General features: G+C 23.2%; 1 protein-coding gene across 1 annotated transcript; it reads right to left on the reverse strand.

Annotated features, from left to right (window-relative positions):
- Positions 1-18565, reverse strand: LOC127285815 (heparan-sulfate 6-O-sulfotransferase 2). The gene is made up of 4 exons (XM_051312003.1): positions 17911-18565; positions 8618-9018; positions 4794-4973; positions 1-852 (listed from the first exon to the last, which is right to left on the reverse strand). Exons 1-4 carry the CDS (start codon positions 18341-18343, stop codon positions 535-537), a joined length of 1332 nt encoding a protein of 443 aa, XP_051167960.1. The 5' UTR covers positions 18344-18565; the 3' UTR covers positions 1-534.
- Between the last annotated feature and the right edge of the window lie 2464 nt (positions 18566-21029).

Below are 21029 nucleotides of genomic sequence, written 5' to 3' on the forward strand. Positions count from 1 at the left end.
TATAAAAAAAATAACAAAACCGATTTTATTATCCCTAAAAAGTGGATATTTTTATCGTCAGTTTAATAACTTACTTTAGAAAACGATTGTTGGTAAATTACCAATCGAACTTAATTTCGATTACAAAAAATCGAAATATTAATTTAAAAAGAATGATTATTAAAAAGAAAATTAAATTTTCTTTTAACAATTATTATCACTAAAAAACGAATAAAGATATGTCGTATATGGAAGAACACTGGTGAAAAATTAATAACGTGTCGAGAGATTAATTTTATAAAGAGAAAACACTTAAAATCTACGAAGCTACAACTAGTCACGTTATTTTCTTTTTTCTCTTTCTTTTAATTTGTTCGTGACTCTTTGGTATTTGGTTATCAATCAATGGCATTAATTTCCAGAGAGTAAAACATTTCTTTTGAAAAAAAAAAAAAGAAAAAATGTTTTCAATTTGGAAATTTTGCCGGGGTTTTTTTTTTTTTTGAAATTTTTCTTAGTCTAAAAAAAATTCTAATTTGAATCACTTAGAAGCTTTCAGTCATTATCCGTTGTCTCTTCGATAACTGAGTCCCAGTTAAATTCGGTAACACTTTGTCTAGAGGGTAACTCACCCAAATGTTGAAATCTTTGAACAAAATGTGGATCACGATCGCGTAATTGACGAAAACGTTGGAAAGCAACAGTTTTTGCATAAGCATATAATTCAAGATCTAATTTATTTAGACGACGAATTGATTCTAATTGCATTGAGGTTAATGTTGATAATGTTGATGCGCTTAATGTTGTATTGTGCTGTTCAAAAGCCACCGCAAAACGCATTCCAAACGTTTCTTCAAATGAATATTGGCCAACCTGTAAATTTTTGTTTTGATAAATTAAATTAGTAATGAAAAAAATATTAAAAATTTATAATAAATATTTACGTCTGCTTTTTTATTATTAGAGAATTTTCATTTTTTTCAAATTAGCAAATTAGTTTCGACCAGAAAATTATAATAATTTGCTATTAGTTTTTTTTTTCTTCTAAATGTTTTTATCATAAACGTGAAATTCATTGTCGTTTGTCAATTTTCAAAATTCGCGCCAAAATCTTTCTTTTCAATTTTCTTTTTTGGTCTTTTTTTAACAAATTTCGGTAAAATGAAAATTTGACATTTTGAAAATTTAAATTTCAATAATTGACAATTTGTGCAAATTAAAATTCAGACAAATGAATAAAATCAATGAATTAGAAATTGTGTCATTTAAAAATAATTAGAATCAATATGAGATTTTTGTTATATTAAAATAAGCGATTCAATTTTAGAATTCTTTTAAATAAAAAGTTGAATAATGCGCGAAATTAGGGAAAATAAAAATTTTATTAAATAAAAAATTTGATTGAATTTAAATTCAATTAAATAAAAATTCAAAAAATGAAAATTCAATATTAAAAGGAAAACTCTGTTAAATTAAAATTACAACTTATGAAATAAAAGTAAAAATAATTTAACAATAACTATTATTGTCAGTAAAAGAAAATTGAAATTTTTTGTTTAAAAACTTTTTTAATTCTGAAAAATTTGAAACTTTTTAAAGTACTTTATTTTAAAGTCCCGTAAATAAATAAATAAATAAAAAATCTCATTATATATAAAAAATAAATAAATAATAAATCACTCTAAATTGAAAAATCAACTCAAAATATATAATAAATATTATTTTTAAAAACTTAATTTCTTTTTCTGCTTCAACGATTAAAACCTACTTACATTATAATTCTACATTTTCTACATTCTACATTTTAAAAAAATTATCAAGTTTGAAAAATAAATTTAAATAATAACATTTTCAGGCTTCACAGCATAAAATTTGCTTTAAAAAAAAGGGAATAGAGGAAATTTTATTTGTAAAAAGGGGAAAATAGGGTAAAATCTAATTTTTTCCAAATTTTTTAAAAGATGATAAATTTATAGAGAAAAGTGAGATATAAAGAAGAGATTTTCCCAGTAGAGTAATTAATTTTTTTTTAAAATGTCATTTTCAATGTTTTATTAAAATTTAAATTGCATAAATCTAATGAATAAACGCTTTTTATTTTTTTTAAATTATTTTAAAATTAACTTTCCACAGAATGAAAATTAGAACTAGTTTTTTTTTCTTGAAAAATGCAAGTAATTTATTATTTTATTAAACTGAAAAACATCTTGTAAAATATACAAAACTTGATTTTATTCATATTTTTCAAAGAAACTGAAATTTTGAATTTATCTAAGGAGGTTCAACCCATTAACATAACATCAAACTAAAAAGTACTTTTTAACAGAATTAAAAATTTATTACACCCAAATTCGACAGATCCAATTGTATATATAATTTTGGAAAAAAATTATTGTTAATTAAAATTTGTTGTCAAATAATAATTAATAATCATTTTGTAGTTTTTCTTAAAAGTTGGTGAACAATTCTAATTTTTTACCAATTTTTATAAACAATGGCTCATTTTTTTCTTTGAAAGATTCTCTACAATTCTAATCTTGTGTTTTTGTTATATAATGGTTTGTTAAAAAAATAAAATTTTTACTTGTTTATTAACTTCTGAATAAAATATTTTTAATAAAATTCAACAAACAGAATTGTAGTAAATCCTTCAAAGAGCAAAATGAGCTATTGTTTGTAAGAATTGCATAAAAATTACACAATTATTCACTAACTTTAAACAACAAATATAAAAAGTGAAATAATTATTAATTAACAACAAATTTTTGAACAAAATACTTTATTTTGTGAAAATTGTACAACTATGAATCTTTCAAAATTTGATAAAATTAATTTTATTTATAGTTTTATTTGTTGTTAAAAACAATTTTTAGTTTAAGGTTATGTTAATGGGTTTGAACCTCCTTAAATTAAATTTCAAAATTAATATTCTGTTAAAAAAAAAAAAAGAATTCCAATTTTCCTAATTCAGGCCTCCGATTGACTTCAGAAAAAGAAAGAAGTCGTTTTAGTCAATTTTTATTACAACAAAAATCGATATTTTTTATTTTTAATAAATTTTATTAGTTAATAAATATTTCATTATTATTAACATTATTTATTATAAATTAAATAAATTTTTTCTAATTCTTCTATAATAATGTCTCACAGAAAAATTTCCATAAACATTTTTTGTTAAACTTCAGAATTACACTATGACAAATTTTCAAGATTTCAATTCAGTTGGACAAATTTTTTAAAAATAATTTAATGTTACTTTAAAAGAAGAAATAATTCCAAGTGATTGAACAAATTATTCGAATTCAGAATTTAGGCCTTTTTTAAATGATTAAATTTTCAAAAAAATCGATTAAAATATTATTGAAAAAAAAATTAATTTATTCATTGAAATTATTGTAAATTTAAATTGCTAAAATTTATTGAAAAAATTTTAAACAGTAATTGAATTTAAAAAGAATTTTTAATAAAAAAAAAATTTGAATTTTTGAAAAAATTGAATTAAAATGATTGAAATAATTAATATTTAGCAAAGAATTTTAGATACAAATTTTGAAAGTAATCAAATTTGGAAGAGATATATTAAAGTTTTTTAGAAATAATTAAAACTTCAGGAGATATAAAAAAAAAAAAATTGGAAAAATTTTAATTGAGGAAGATTTTTTTTACAAAGTTCAGAAGATAATTGAATTTAAAAAAAAATTTAATTGAGAAATGTGTTAATTAATGAAATTTTTTGAAGACTTTGATTAAAGTTATCAGAAATAATTAATTAATTCAAGAAGGAATTTAAATTAAAAATTAGAAAAATTATTAAATTTTAAAATAGTTGCGCAGTTACAATTACTGAAAACAATTTAATTTCAGGAGATTTTTAATCAAAATTTCCATAAATTTAAATTGCTGAATATTTTTTTTTATAAGATTTAAAAAATAACTGAATTTTAGAAAAATTTGTGTTGAGAAAGTGTTTTAAATAATAAAATTTATAGAAAATTTTGATAAAAGTATATTTTTGTAAAAAAAAAGTGGAAAAAATGACATTTATATTATTATTCGAGTTTCAACATAAACTAGGGGAAAAGGGGAATTACTGTGAAGCCTGGATTTTACAGTCTAAACGAATATAGAAAAAACAATTTTTTTTTTTTTGTTACAGATTTCATAAAAAAACATATTTTCAGTTTTTTTTTTAATATATTTAAAATTTTAAACTATTATAACTCTATAGATTTTTTAACACATTGAACATAAATAAATCTATATGGGAAGAATTCGAAAGTTTAATTTATTTCAAATAAAAATAAATGAAGAAGAGTTCTTTTTTTTTAAATTTAATTATTCACAGATGTTGGAACAGAGCTTCTGTTAAATATTTATGGAAATATTTTACAATTCCAAATATACCCAAAATGAGGCTGTTTATGTTTAAAGTCAAGTTGTTTACTGTTTTGTCAGTTTAGCCCAAAAAAATGAAATTCAACTCTTTTTTTCACAGCTTTACTTCTTTCAACTATCATGTAAAATAAAAATTTAAATATTTCAAAGAGAATAAATATTTTGAAAATTTTTGCAATAGAGTGAAAAAAAATTTTTTTTTTCATACAAATGAAAATAAATAAAAACAATCGAAAAAGATAAATTATTTTTAGTTTAAGTTTTTAGGTTTTATAATTTTTGTTTTTTTTACGAAAATTTTGCGATACTGAAAATATTAGATATGAAAAATTCACTAGAGTCTCACCTTAATAAAAATAATAAAAATATAATTAAAAGAAATTTTAAAATTGAATTTATAGAATTAAACAAATTCTTACCTTTTGATATTCAGTGAGCATGAAAAATGGCATAAATTGCAAATTGTGCTTTGCACTATCTAACATAATTCGATCCCTCTCTGCACTACTCATTGACGAGTTGTAACAGCCAATTAAAGAAAGATCTGCTAACATTCTTGTTTGTCTGTTACTCGCCAAATTGTGAGGACAAGCTATAAACTGAAACCAAAAAAAAAATATTTGTAAATAATTTATGAAAGAGGGTTTATAATAGAAGATTTATTTTTCATTGTCTTTAAGAAATTAAAGGTCAATTATAATACAGTAGAAGAAAAATTTAATTATATTTAACGCTTTTTCTAAATAATAAAATGATTTTATAAACTTTTGTAATTATTCTCGTTCAGTAAAATAATTTAATATTTAAATATAAATATATTTAAATATTTTCTCTTTCTAAATTAAATTATAATTTTAAAACAAAAGTCTGTAAAATAAATTTTTTAATTTCATTCTTTTATTAGAATCACAATAAAAAGAAATATTTGCTAATATAAAAACGATTAATTATATTACAATATGAAATTTCAATAATAATTTAACATCATCAATATAAAATTATTTACAATCAGTAGCTCAGTACATGTTTATTAAGTGAATGAATGAAGTGTAGTTGCATCGTCGTTAATTTTAATTTCTATAAGTGAAAGGATTGAAAACGAGATAAATATTTCGCAATTTAAGTGAACGATTGTGTGATCATTGAGTGGTTGACGATAAAAAAAAAAAAAAAAAAAAAAGTTTTTAGATAAAACTATGTATAATATAATTTCAAATATTCGCCTATAAATTTTTTAAAATTTATTTTTCAACCGCCCGATCTGAGAAAAAATATACACATCATAAATTTTTAGTTATATTTTTTTTTACTTTTTAAAAATTTAATCTTAGTGTGTATATCACTTTTATATCTTGTCTTCTTTTCTTTTTATTTTCAAACTAGCAAAATTAAACGCGCGCAAGCGCGCCAAATTGAGTATTTCATTGTTTGTTATAAAGAAATTAAAGATTAATATTATCAATAATAATTTAATTTATTAGAATATTATTACATATTAAATGATAATAATGAAAATTATATGTTTACAGGCCTCGGATTATACGACTTTTTCCGACTATTTTCAAAAATACGACTTTTATCGACTTATTTTAATAAAATGCGACATTTTTCTTTACATTTGAAAAAAAATGTAAATAAAATACATTTTTTTAGTATAAAATGTATATCTTCTTCAGATCTTCTTCAATACAATTATTTAACAAATTTTGAACTAAAATGATTCTTCACTAAATTAATTATTTTTAATAATTTTAATGACATACATCACAAATTCAATTATATCAAAATTATTTTTCAATTAAAATTTTTATGAAATTTAACAATTGTTTATAATTTAAAAAAAAAATTATCAGAATAAAATTGAATTATTTTTTAAAAATTTCAATTCAAAATAAACTAAAATTCAATTACTACCCAAAATTTTAATTCAAAATCAATTAAAAATCCAATAATTATCAAAAATTTTCAATTTAAAATTTAATTATTTACCAAGTTTTCAATTTAAAATGAAATAAAATTCAATTATTTTCTGAAATTTCTATTCAAAATTAATTATCCAAATTTTCAATCAAAAATGAACTTAAATTAAATTATTATACAAAATTTCAATTAAAATTCAATTATTTCCCAAAATTTTAAATTCAAAATGAATTGAAATTCAATTATTTTCCAAAATTTCATTTCAAAATCAATTACAATTCAATAATTACTCAAAATTTCTATTTAAAATCAAATAAAATTCAATTATTACCCAAAATTTCAATTCAAAATCAATTACAATTCAATAATTAGTCAAAATTTCAATTCAAAATTAATTATTATCAAAGTTTTCAATTCAAAATCAACTAAAATTTAATTATTATCAAAAATTTTATTTGAAATTCAATTAATTCCCAAAATTTCAATTCAAAATCAAAGAAAATTCAATTATTTCCCAAAAATTCAATTCAAAATCAAAGAAAATTTAATTATTTTCAAAATTTTAAATTGAAAATCTTTTAAAATTCAATTATTTTCTAAATTTTCTATTTAAAATCAAATAAAATTCAATTATTTTCCAAATTTTCAATTCAAAATCAAATAAAATTCAACTATTTTCAAAAATTTCAATTCAAAATCAACTAAAATTCAATTATAACCCAAAATTATTTCCCAAAAATTCAATTCAAAATCAAAGAAAATTTAATTATTTTCAAAATTTTAAATTGAAAATCTTTTAAAATTCAATTATTTTCTAAATTTTCTATTTAAAATCAAATAAAATTCAATTATTTTCCAAATTTTCAATTCAAAATCAAATAAAATTCAACTATTTTCAAAAATTTCAATTCAAAATCAACTAAAATTCAATTATAACCCAAAATTTTAATTCAAAATTAATTACAATTCAATAATTATTCAAAATTTCAATTCAAAATTAATTATTATCAAAGTTTTCAATGAAAAATCAACTAAAATTTAATTATTATCCAAAGTTTTATTTAAAATTCAATTATTTTCTAAATTATCTATTTAAAATCAAATAAAATTCAATTATTTTTCAAATTTTCAATTCAAAATCAACTAAAATTCAATTATTCTCAAAAATTTCAATTCACAATTAATTATTATCAAAATTTTTAATCAAAAATCAACTAAAATTGAATTATTATACAAAATTTCAATTAAAATTCAATTATTTTCAAAAATTTGAATTTAAAAGCTACTAAAATTTAATTATTTCTAAAATTTTTCATCGAAATTTTTTTTTTTTTTTGAAATTTAATAATTTCAATTATAACTCTAAGGAAATTCAATTATTTTTAACTATTTTAATAATATTCTTTGAAAATTCAACTATTTGAAACCATTTTTCAATTAATAATGATTTTCAAATTATTGTATTTTGTCCGCATTTTCTAATAAATTTTTAGTGAAATAATCTAAAATTTTAATTACAAATACTTAAAGTTTCAATTAATTTAAAAAATCTCAATTTTAAATCTTTGAAAATTCAATTAAATTTAAAAAATGTTTTCCAAAAATTGTTTGATAAATTATTTTTAGTTCTGTAAAATTTAATAATTGTTTGAAAATTAACAATATCTTTTGAAATTTAATTATTTCTAAAAATTTCAACTTTAACCCTTCGAAAAGGATTATTATTAAAAAAAAAAATTTTTATTTAAAAATCTGTAAAATATTTTTGTTAAAATAAAAAACAAATCCACTTTTTTTTGGAATATAAATCGACTAAAATGACTTTTTGTGTCTTTAAGTTGATTCGAGGCCTGTGTTTTTATAATTAATATTTAATATTTAATAGGTATTCGTTGGCCCCTGGTACCTTCAAAATTAATTTTTAAAAATAAATTTTTTTCAAATTACTATCTTGTACGAAATTTCCTGGCGCATCTTTTTTCTCATCATAAATTTTTTGTATTTGTATAGAATTTTTGAATGAATATACAACTTTAAAAAAAATTTCGTTGGTAAACGTTGTGTACTTCAGCTTCGTGAATTGAATTTTGGAATTTGGAATTTTAAAGAAACTTATTCCGAAATTTGGAAACACAATTATACAACTTTGGCAAAAATGAGAAAAAGAATTGTCAAAATTTGACACGTCATAAGATTACTATTCAAAAAAACACGTGAAATCAGAAATGGCCAACTTCAAGTTAGAACAGAAGGACAGACCAAGCATTTTATTATTATATAATTATTTTATAACAAAAAAAAAATTTTGTTGTTTTTAAATTACCTGATCTAATGTAACTCCGTCCCAGTTAGGACCCGAGTAACATTGGGGAATATTTGCTTGTATTCCAGCACACCAATGACGTGCCCCTTTCCACGTGGCACCCCTTTGGACGTGTTTAAATTCAGAAAGATATCTTGCCACCGGATCTCTGATGATTGTCACGTAGAAATAACGTCTTTTCACGTTGCCTTCGATTTTGTTTAATTCACTATCAACACATCCGGTCAACTCAGTCCAATCAGCGTGAAGTCCACATTTCCATCCAGTGGAATATCTTGAGAATAGCCAATTTTCATTTCGATTTGGACGGAAGCAAAAGCAACGTTTACGACGTCTTTGGCATGAGCACTGTCTTTGAAGATCCAAGTCTCGCACCAAGTGCTTGCCAAATAATGTTCCACCTTTAAATTAACAAAATATTGCTGTCTTTATTTATTTATTTATTTATTAATTTTTTTTATCAAATCGGGGTTGACAAAGAAATATATTATTTTATTTTTCTCCAAATTTTCATTTACTTACTGTCAAAATTGAAATTTTTTCAATATATTTCAAGAGGTTTTTAATAACAGGCCTCGGATTGCACAAATTTTTCGATTTTATTTTATTTTTTCAAATTGAATTATTAAAAAAAATATATTGACTTGAATTCTTTTGCAAAATCAATTATTTTCAATAATTTAAAACAAATTCTTCGAAAGTTACATGATTTAAAACAGTTTTCAATTGAAAATTCACATTATTTTCTAAAGTTTTTCAAAAAAATTTCACCAATTCCAAATGAAAATTTTAATTAATAATCTCTTGAAATTCAATTATTATTTCTAAAAATTTTAACTCGAACACTTCTAAATTTCAATTATTTATAAATATATTTAAAATTGAAATTTTTGAATAATTTAATAATATTAATCAAGATTTTCGAAAATTCAATTATTTAAAACATTTTCCAATTCAAAATTCTCTAAAGACAGGCCTCGGATCGACTTAAAGGCACAAAAAAAGTCGATTTATATTCCAAAAAAGTCGATTTTTTTTATTTTAACAAAAATATTTTACAGATTTTTAAATAAAATTTTTTTTTTTTAATAATAATCCTTTTCGAAGGGTTAAAGTTGAAATTTTTAGAAATTATTAAATTTCAAAAGATATTGTTAATTTTCAAACAATTATTAAATTTTACAGAACTAAAAATAATGTATCAAACAATTTTTGGAAAACATTTTTTAAATTTAATTTAATTTTCAAAGATTTAAAATTGAGATTTTTGAAATTAATTGAACTTCAAGTGATTTTTAATTAAAATTTTTTTGATGATAAAAATAATTGAATTTCCGTAGAGTTATAATTAAAATTATTGAATTTCAAAAAATTTTCGATGGAAAATTTTAGAAATAATTAAATTTTAGAAGCTTTTAAATTCAAATTTTTGAAAATAATTGAATTTTAATTGAAATTTTGGATAATAATTCAATTTTAGTTGATTTTTGATTGAAAATTTTGATAATAATTAATTTTAAATTGAAATTTTTGAGAATAATTAAATTTTAGTTGATATTGAATTGAAAATTTGGAAAATAATTGAATTTTATTTGATTTTAAATAGAAAATTTAGAAAATAATTGAATTTTAAAAGATTTTGAATTTAAAATTTTGAAAATAATTGAATTTTCTTTGATTTTGAATTGAAATTTTGGGAAATAATTGAATTTTAAATGAAATTTTGGGATAATAATTAAATTTTAGTTGATTTTTTATTGAAAACTTTGATAATAATTAATTTTGAATTGAAATTTTGAATAATTATTGAATTGTAATTAATTTTGAATTGAAATTTTGGGTAATAATTGAATTTTAGTTGATGTTGAATTGAAATTTTTGAAAATAGTTGAATTTTATTTGATTTTGAATTGATTTGTGATTTTGAATGAAAAATTTTTGGTAATTTTATTTGATATTTTTTTAAAATTATAAACAATTGTTAAATTTCATAAAAATTTTAATTGAAAAATAATTTGAAATAATTAAATTTGTGATGAATTTCATTAAAATTATTAAAAATAATTAATATAAGCTAAGCCCGCTGATACTTAAATAAATATAGTGAAGAATTTTAGTTAAAAATTTGTTAAATAATTGAAATAAAGAAAATCTGAAGAAGATCTGCATTTTATACTAAAAAAAATTTATTTTATTTAAAAATTTTTTTTTAAAATGTGAAAAATGTCGAAAAAGTCGCATTTTATTAAAATAAGTCAAAAAAAGTCGTAATTTTGAAAAAAAGTCGGAAATAGTCGAAAAACTCGTATAATCCGTGGCCTGCAAAGATTAATCATTGTTTAAAGCTTATAAAATATCTAAAGAAATTACAATTTTCGAAAATTTTCATTAAATATCTCCTTAAATTCAATTATAGCTAAAAAATTTTTTTTGAACTATTCAGGGTGTCTAACAACTGCTAGGAAAAAAATTCTCTGACTTTTCCCTGACATAAATTATACTAAAAAAAATTTATTTTGATCAAATAAAACGAAGCTGAAGTACGCAACGTTTATGATAAACGATTTTTAAAGAAATAATTTTTCAAAATGAAAAATTCTATAATTTTTCGTCTAAAAAATATTTCTTACAGTTTTTATTAATCAACAAATTATAAAAAAATATTTTTTGAGCAAAAAATTATAGAATTTTTCATCTTAAAAAATTATTTCCTTAAAAATCGTTTATCATAAACGTTGCGTACTTCAGCTTCGTCAAATAAAATTCTTTTTGATACAATTAAATCATTTACCTGTCTATTATCCACTAATTTCATATGTATTTCAACCAAATAAATAATGTTTCATAAAAAATAAAATATTTAAGTGAAATAAATAAACTAATTGGGGACGTATTTATATTCTCAACATTTAATTTAAAAGAATTTTTACTGCGTCGAATCTTAAATTATCAAATTTTTATTTAGTAAAATTATAAAAAGCAGATTTTCTGGTACCGTAAAATGGGGTAAAGTCGGCGTTTGAGGGTAAAGTCGGCCGGCATTTTAAATCATTTTAAAGTTTAACTATTACTTTTTTCCAGAAGAAATCCGAGTTTTATTAAAAATGTAGTTAGAATTAATGTAAATTAATAAATGAAATACAATATTTAAGTGTTTAAAATGCCGGCCGACTTTACCCGCAAACGCCGACTTTACCCCATTTTACGGTACATCGAATTTCAAATTAATATAATTTCAATTTAACGGAATTTATGTCAAGAAAAGTGGCACAAAGAAAATTTTTTTTAACAGAATTGTTATTTTAGTAAATTTCAATTTATCAAAATATTTACCTAACAGAATTGTCATTCAATAAATCCACAATTAACAGAATTTCTATTTAACAAAATTCTTAATTAACAAAGTTTTTATTAAAAAAAAATTTAATTCGAATTTTAGTTCAATGCAAATTCTTCGATATGAAAATTTTTCATAATACAAAATCCACTTTATACTTTATAAATTAATTCAAATTCTCAAACGTTTTAGTCTCATATATAAAATTCCATGTAAATGTAGAAAATTATAATTATAAACATAATTTTAATTTTCAAAATACCGCAATTTTAAATTTCGAAACTAATGATTTTAAAAGAAGAGAGAAAGAGAGAGAAAAGTTATAATAACTTTTTTTTCTAAACAAACATTTTTTTAACTACGCATGCTCATTTACAATTATCAACCCACAGACTATAAGAAGTGTTTAAATGAATAATTCAGCGATTTGGCGACACAATATACCTTCAAAAATGGGAGACGTATTGTTTCTTTTAAAATAATTTCATTGGCATTTGGCCAGCTAAATGTTTTGCTTTAAGTGTAAAAAAAGTTCCATATCTTTTTATAGACGGAATGTCAACGTACGAGGTTTCACAACCCGTATATTTGATTTTGATGAAAGTTATTGGATGACAATTTAACAATTTATTTAAGAAAAAACTTTTGTAAAATAATTGAATACTATTTTCTAATTTTATAATAAGAATGTATCAAAGAAACATTTCAATCAACTTTTTTTTTAAACTTCAGAATTAAACTATGACAAATTTTCAAGATTTCAATTCAGTAGGACAAATTTTGAAAAATAATAATTTTTATGTTACTTTAAAAGAAGAAAAAATTCCAAGTGATTGTACAAATTATTCGAATTCAGAATTTTGGCCTTTTTTTTAAATAATTAAATTTTCAAAAAAATCGATTAAAATATTATTGAAAAAAATTAATTTATTAATTGCAATTGTTGTAAATTTAAATTGCTGAAAATTATTGACAAAATTTTAAACAGTAGAGTAGAGTGTGGTGAAAAAGCCAAAGGGAAAAAGAGCCATTTGGGTTTTATATTAAAACTATTGAACAGTTTTATCAGCCATTTAGAATATAAATTCAATTAGGTAATACGCAACTTTTGATTCTAGTTTGGCCATCGTATTTATAATATTATAGTTTTTATTTGTAAAATTTAGTTTTGTGATCTTTTAGATACAAAATTATGGTTAGCTTTCCGAACATATTACGACTCGTTCAAGTGGATGAAAAATAAAAGTAAACGTTTGCACATAAAGAGAAAACTATTCTTAATACGTGTGTGATGTAGATTTTTTAAATTGATTTAATTTTGAGATTAATTATAGCACCAAGATGGACATTTGATATAAAGTTTCCGTGTAAGTATATATATCGCCTCGTGATTTTTTTTACTGATTTAGTTTGTTTAGATGAAGCTTTTTATATAAACACGGATCGGAAAGAATTATTTTTCTTCCTGTAAGACATATCACGTAGATTTTTCATTTTAAAAAGTTTTGTAACAGTTTTTATTTCAGTCGGTAAAATTATCTATATTTTTGATTTCGAATAGGTGCATATCGTAATAACCTTATTTATTTATCGTATAATAGTATTCTAAAATGATTCGGTTGACACTGTGTTTGTAAGTAATTTTTATTTGCGCCAAAAAAATGGGGTCATTGGTCCTAAGATGGACATCACACCTTAATTTTATTTATTTTCAATGTTACAGTTTCTTAATATTGCTCCTGTATTTTTTTTCCTGTATTTTTCCCGTAAAATTACATTTGTATATACTAAATATTAACTGTCTGGGTTGAATATTGTGTGCGCTAGGGAGAATAAACCATATTTTTGAAATTTTTGATTTTTCCTTGCCAACGCTATGTAAATTCACTGAAAAAAATGTTGCCGAGAAATTCAACTACCATTGGGTAGTTGACTAGAAACTAGTTAAAATAACTATTTTTTTAGTTAATCTAATCATGTTGATGTAGTTAATGTAACTATTTTTAAGAAGTTAATAAGTAATAGTTGATTTTACACAAATATGTAGTTAAAGTACAACTACAGGTCGGTAGTAAAATTAACTTTCTTAAGGTAGTAAAAACAAGTGGAATTGTAGTCAACTCAAAATTTGAAGAGTAGTAAATCCAACTACTATTCACCGCAGTTATATGAAATGTAGTAAAAGGAATTATTTTCTTTAATTAATATAACTGCTTTTTGAGTAGTCAATTTTTTATTAATTTCTATGATTTTATAGGCTTCAATAAAATTCTTGTTGTAGAATTAACAAGTCGTCTGTAACTAAAACTACTACTTTAAGTAGTAGATTTTACTACTCAAAGTGGTACAATAGGCTTTAAGAACATTTTTGTTGTAGAATTAACAAATCCTTTGTGATTAAAACTACCACTTTAAGGCCAGGTCCAAGTGAGGCAGCGCCATCTACATTGATACTAAAATTTTGGAAAATTTTCAACAGCCTTTTCTTGAAAACAAGAAGGTAAAATGCTTTTTCCTTTATGGATAATTGATTATTGGCAAGATATACACCAGCTAAAACTTTTTTTGAGTTAAAATAATAAAAAAAATTTCATGTCAATAAATTAAATATGAGCACTTTTTTCACAAAAACTGTAACAGTACTTTCTCAGAAATTACAATCAAAAATGCAATTTCCATTTGGAAAATTAATAAACGCTAAAAAATACACGACCTAAGATTTACCAATCACGAAAATAAGAAAAAAAAATTTTATTAAATATTTAACATATTGATACTGCTTTACTGATTGTGACAGCCCTTTTGTAGATTATGTATTTCAGGTGGTTAGCAACAGCGCCAATCTCCTCCTTTCGGCAAAACTGCGAAACGTCTGGTGACATATATAACCTGCCAAACAGCTGTCATAATGAGTAAAATATGTTATGTTAAAATACTTTTTTTTTTGTTATTTTCGTGATTGGTAAATCTTAGGTCGTGTATTTTTTAGCGTTTATTAATTTTCCAAATGGAAATTGCATTTTTGATTGTAATTTCTGAGAAAGTACTGTTACAGTTTATTAAAAAAAGTGCTAATATTTAATTTATTGACATGAAATTTTTTTTATTATTTTAACTCAAAAAAAGTTTTAGCTGGTGTATATCTTGCCAATAATCAATTATCCATAAAGGAAAAAGCATTTTACCTTCTTGTTTTCAAGAAAGGGCTGTTGGAAATTTTCCAAAATTTTAGTTTCCATGTAGATGGCACTGCCTCACTTGGACCTGGCCTTAAGTAGTATTTTCTACTATTTTAATTAATTCAATAAGCTTGAAAAACGTTTTTGTTGTAAAATTTACAAATCGTTTCCAATTAAAACTACTACTTTCAGTAGTAGCTTTTACTACTTAAAGTGGTTCAATAGGCTTTAAGGCCAGGTCCAAGTCGAGTCAGCTGTTCCTTTGAAGTTTCAATGGAACAGCTGACACGACTTGGACCTGGCCTTAAGAACATTTATGTCGTAGAATTAAAAAATCCTTTGCAATTAAAACTATCACTTTAAGTAGTAGATTTTACTGCACTATGCAATTAAACAACTTATAATATAATTAAAAGATGAAAAATTTACAAGTCAATACTTAAAAAGGATAGTTATAGCAACTAATAAAAGTAGTAAAAATGACTACTTTAAATAGTTAAATTAGCAATTGGACAAGCAGAAAGTAGTCTTCGAGTAGTTTGCAGACTGTCGTAGCGAGCGTGCGTGGTTAGTCGGTTAAGGTATCGGATTGCGAGCGTTAGGGTCGAGGGTTCGATTCCCGTCGGTTAGAAATTTTCTCTGTTAGGTACATAATCGCATAAAATAAGCGTCAGTATAGGAGAGAGGATGAAAAAGTCAATTCTACTGATAATAAACAATTATAAATAAAAAATAATTTTATTTTCCTATTTTAAATAGTAAAATCTACTACTTAAAGTAGTAGTTTCAATTGGAAAATATTTATTAAATGTACCAAAAAAATGTTCTTAAAGCCTATTGAACCACTTTAAGTAGTAAAATCTACTACTTACATCTTGAGTTGTTTTAACATTTTTAAATTGAGTTATTACAATCACAAAATGTCATTCTACCAATTACATTTTTTAATTGGTTTAACTATTTTTATATAGTTAATAGAATCGTTTAAATTCAGTTGAGGGTCTATTGTACTACTCAGAGTAGTTAAAAAGTAGTAAAACCTACTAGTTTTTTTTTCAGTGTTGATACGAATCAAGTTTGCTATATTTTTCAAAAGATGTGGCCGCTAGAGAGGGGGGGGGTACATAGTTATTTTTAGTCATTTTTCGTAGAAATTCATGGTTTTTTCTTGACAACGCTATGATAATCAATTCCAATCAGGTTCGCTATATTTTTCCTGTAATCTACACGCGAAAATACATATGTGTACCAAATTTCAGCCCTCCAGATAAATTCGTGTGGCCGCTAGGGGGGGGGGGGTACACGATTTATGAAAAAAAACCGATATTAATAGGGTTCCGAACCAAGTACGGAACCCTAAAAAAGCGGCTTTTTCACCCCTTTTCTACTGTAATTGAATTTTTTAAAATTTTTAATAAAAAAATTTGAATTTTTGAAAAATTGAATTAAAATGATTGAAATAATTAATTTAGCGAGGAATTTTAGATAAAAATTTTGGAAGTAATCAAATTTGGAGAAGATATATATTTAAGTTTTTCAGAAATTATTAAAAATTTCAGGAGATATACAAAAAAAAAACGGAATTTTGGTAAATTTGAATTGAGAAAGATTTTTTACAAAGTTCAGAAGATAATTGAATTTAAAAAAAAAAATTTAATTGCGAAATGTGTTAATTAATGAAATTTTTTTGAAGATTATTGATTAAAGTTATCAGAAATAATTAATTCAACAAAAAATTTAAGTTAAAAATTTGAAAAATTATTAAATTTTTAGTTGTAGTTAAAATTGTTGAAAACAATTGAATTTCAGGAGATTTTTAATCAAAATTTTCATAAATTTAAATTGCTGAATATTTTTTTTTTTTTATAAATTTTAGACAATAACATAAATTTTAGAAAAATTTTGTATTGAGAATTTTTTCTTTAAATAATAAAATTTTCAAAAAATTGTGATGAAATTATATTTTATTGAAAAAAGTTGAAAAAGACAAATTGTTTTTGGTTCAAATTTGAATTTTTATGAAATATTCCATTATTCGAGCTTTTACAAAAAAATAGGGGAAATGAGTGAAAAAAAGTGGAAATATTCATAAAAATGGGGAATTTTTTTAAATAGAGGAAAAAATAAGGGAATAGGGGAAACACTGTGAAATCTGATTATCAAATTATTAAGTTTAGATTTTTAAAAATAATTAAATTTTATATGATTTTAAATAAAATTTTTGGTAATTTTATTTGTTGAAATTATTTTTTTTTTTTTTAAAGAAATTTTTATAAAATTATTGAATTTTTAAAAATATTTAAATGAAAAATATTTTCATATAATTGAATTTTTAAAGAATTGAAAATATTATTATTTTAATTTAAAAAAAAAATTAAATTAATTTTAATTATTAAAAACAATTAATTTAGGTGAAGAATTTTAGTTAAAAAATTGTTAAGTTATTAAATTTTGGAAGAGCTGCATTGTACACTAAAAAAAAGTCATATTTTATTTAAAATTTTTTTGAAAAAGTCAAAAAAAAGTTGAAAAAAGTCGTACAATACGATATCTGAAATATTTCAAAAATTCGATAATAATAAAAATGCATAGAAAAACACACACATAACGAAATGTACACAAACAAAAACATGTGAAAATACTATTAATTATTATTATAATCATATAATTTTATTAGTAAATATTATCAATTTTTTCCTTAATTTGTTAATCGTAAATAAAATTTAATATTTATCATTTGAGACAAAAAAAAAAACAAACAAACAATAAAAACTCACCAGTCTTTTGAATATGAAGAAAAACCATAACGTCGTGTGCATTAATGTCAAATTGTGAGGAATCATTGGTAAAAAGATCATCATAACCAAGACTACCGGGAACGCTTTGAAGACGAAAATTTGTGCGCGATTCTAAAATTCCAATAGAATTGCTAATAATTTCAGCCGATGGATTTATACCAATAATTCTCGCGGGTTCTTTAGGATCGCGATTAGTTAGCGCGCACACGTGATCGGGACAAAAATATCCAAGATAAACGATTCCAGTTAATGCGAGAAGAAGACAAATGCCGACAATTCCACGAAGACGAGTTGCACGCGACCGCGATTCCACCATTGCGGCGGAAGCGGAATATGTTATTTCTTGCGATAATGTTGATAACAGTAATTCAGTACGATCGCTAATACCGTCTTCGTTTAGACGTCTCCCCATCTCTTCCCATTATTTTTTTCAACTTTTAAACGAGCACTGCTCGTTAAAAAAAACAACATGCACACACACACACGCGGGCAGTTACTGTATATATATATTATATTACGCGATATTATCACTGAAAACAAATTGAAAATGTAAGTTTTAATTTCATCTTCTTATGTTCTGAAAGTGCCTGACAGCTAGCAGCCGCCATGACACTTTTTTACATTCACGGACAAAGTAGTTTCATTTGTTTTCCCATTGGGCGCTGTAATCGAAAAGTTGAGATGATATAAAGGCTCCGCCACATGACAGCATAAAACGCCGGCGTAAAAGCACCATCCAATGACAACGTTAAGGTGATTTTATACCTCAAATTTCGATCAGATGAACATTATTTCTGGACCGTGAAAATGCGTGAAAAGTCATTTTCACGGCGGGTATTTTTGAATTGTTTTAAACAAAAAATGTTTTTTTAAGAAATATAATATTAAGGCCAGGTCCAAGTGAGGCAGCGCCATGTACATTGAAACTAAAATTTTGGAAAATTTTCAACAGCCTTTTCTTGAAAACAAGAAGGTAAAATGCTTTTTCCTTTATGGATAATTTATTATTGGCAAGATATACACCAGCTAAAACTTTTTTTTGAGTTAAAATAATGAAAAAAATTTCATACCAATAAATTAAATATGAGCACTTTTTTCACAAAAACTGTAACAGTACTTTCTCAGAAATTACAATCAAAAATGCAATTTCCATTTGGAAAATTAATAAACGCTAAAAAATACACGACCTAAGATTTACCAATCACGAAAATAAGAAAAAAAAATTTTATTAAATATTTAACATATTGATACTGCTTTACTGATTGTGACAGCCCTTTGGTAGATTATGTATTTCAGGTGGTTAGCAACAGCGCCAATCTCCTCCTTTCGGCAAAACTGCGAAACGTCTGGTGACATACATAACCTGCCAAACGGCTGTCATAATGAGTAAACTATGTTATGTTAAAATACTTTTTTTTTTGTTATTTTCGTGATTGGTTAATCTTAGGTCGTGTATTTTTTAGCGTTTATTAATTTTCCAAGTGGAAATTGCATTTTTGATTGTAATTTCTGAGAAAGTACTGTTACAGTTTTTGTGAAAAAAGTGCTCATATTTAATTTATTGACATGAAATTTTTTTTATTATTTTAACTCAAAAAAAGTTTTAGCTGGTGTATATCTTGCCAATAATCAATTATCCATAAAGGAAAAAGCATTTTACCTTCTTGTTTTCAAGAAAAGGCTGTTGAAAATTTTCCAAAATTTTAGTTTCAATGTAGATGGCGCTGTCTCACTTGAACCTGGCCTTAAATAATTGGTTAAATATGTAAGAACACTTTAAAATAGTAATAGAAAGATGATTTGATTGAAAAATTTAGCATATTTTGCTTTAAAACGTTTTCTGCTGCAAGAAAGTGTAAAATGACAATGTTTGTGAAATGGTTTGTACAGTGCTTCTTCCTTGTGAGCAAACAAAACTTTGAGAGACACGAGAGACACTCACAAGGAAGAAGCACTGTACAAACCATTTCACAAACATCGTCATTTTACACTTTCTTGTAGCAGAAAACGTTTTAAAGCAAAATTAGCTAAATTTTTCAATCAAATCATCTTTCTATCACTATTTTAAAGTGTTCTTACATATTAAAACAATTATTTAATATTATATTTCTTAAAAAAAACAGTTTTTGTTTAAAACAATTCAAAAATACCCGCCGTGAAAAAGACTTTTCACGCATTTTCACGGTACAGAAATAATGTTCATCTGATCGAAATTTGAGGTATAAAAGCACCTTTAAACGCCGACGTAAAAGCGGAAAGCATGAGAAAGAAAGAGATAGTGAGATATGTTCACTCGTGGCCAGATATGCCTACACTTTTTTGTCCTTTTCTATAATGAATTTTCTTTCTCTGTTACTCCTACACGTTGCCATGACAACTCCTGCAGGCAGGCAGCCAAAAGGTGTGAGTGCGCCCTAACGTATTTTGGTGCCTTGATTACGAAAATGATAGTGAAAATTGTCGCAAATTTGATTATCATGATAAAAATCATAAAAAAAACACCATAAATAGGGAACAATTAGATGAAAATAAAATTCGAAAGACAATTAATTGTATAATAATTGTGAATAAATAAAATATCTACTTTCGCGACTTCGGAAAATAAAATTTATACTAATTTATATTTATAATTAGAAAATCCATTAAAAGAAAATTCAGTTAAATGTTTATTCGAGGTAAAAAAATTATGGCACACTCACACCTTTTTGGCTGTCTGCCTGCCTGCAGGTTACTATAGCAACGCACGAGTGTGAGTAAGACAGAAAATTTGAATATTCAAATTTTTTAAATTTTCTTTCGCACTCACTCTCATGCGTTGCCATGGTAATCTGCAGGCAGCCAAAAAGGTGTGAGAGCGCCTTTATGTTTTACTCATCGTTTTTCCGGCTGCCTGCAGCCGGAAAATTGGCGGAAGATTTAAATGTGAGTAATATTGTATTTTTATTTTTTAATATCAATTATTGATAAAAATAAGTAAAAATAAGAGCAAAAGTAGCGCAAAATTAATATTTTAAAATCAAATGATTAATGGTTAATTAATATAGTGAAAAAAATTAATTGTGTTTTAGTATATGTATAATAAGGTATATTCTAACCTA

Source organism: Leptopilina boulardi, unplaced genomic scaffold (genome assembly GCF_019393585.1).
Source record: "Leptopilina boulardi isolate dan_hultmark-lab unplaced genomic scaffold, ZJU_Lbou_2.1 LbouV2_341, whole genome shotgun sequence".
NCBI classification, from domain to species: Eukaryota; Metazoa; Arthropoda; class Insecta; order Hymenoptera; family Figitidae; genus Leptopilina; species Leptopilina boulardi.

Bases quoted from the DNA above. Each gene is read 5' to 3' on its own strand.
- LOC127285815 (XM_051312003.1), bottom strand. From the start codon at position 18,343: ATGGGGAGACGTCTAAACGAAGACGGTATTAGCGATCGTACTGAATTA. The intron at 9,019-17,910 runs GTGAGTTTTTAT...GTTAATTTAAAG, and splicing joins TCTTCATATTCAAAAGACTG to GTGGAACATTATTTGGCAAG. The intron at 853-4,793 runs GTAAGAATTTGT...AAAAATTTACAG, and splicing joins TGCTCACTGAATATCAAAAG to GTTGGCCAATATTCATTTGA.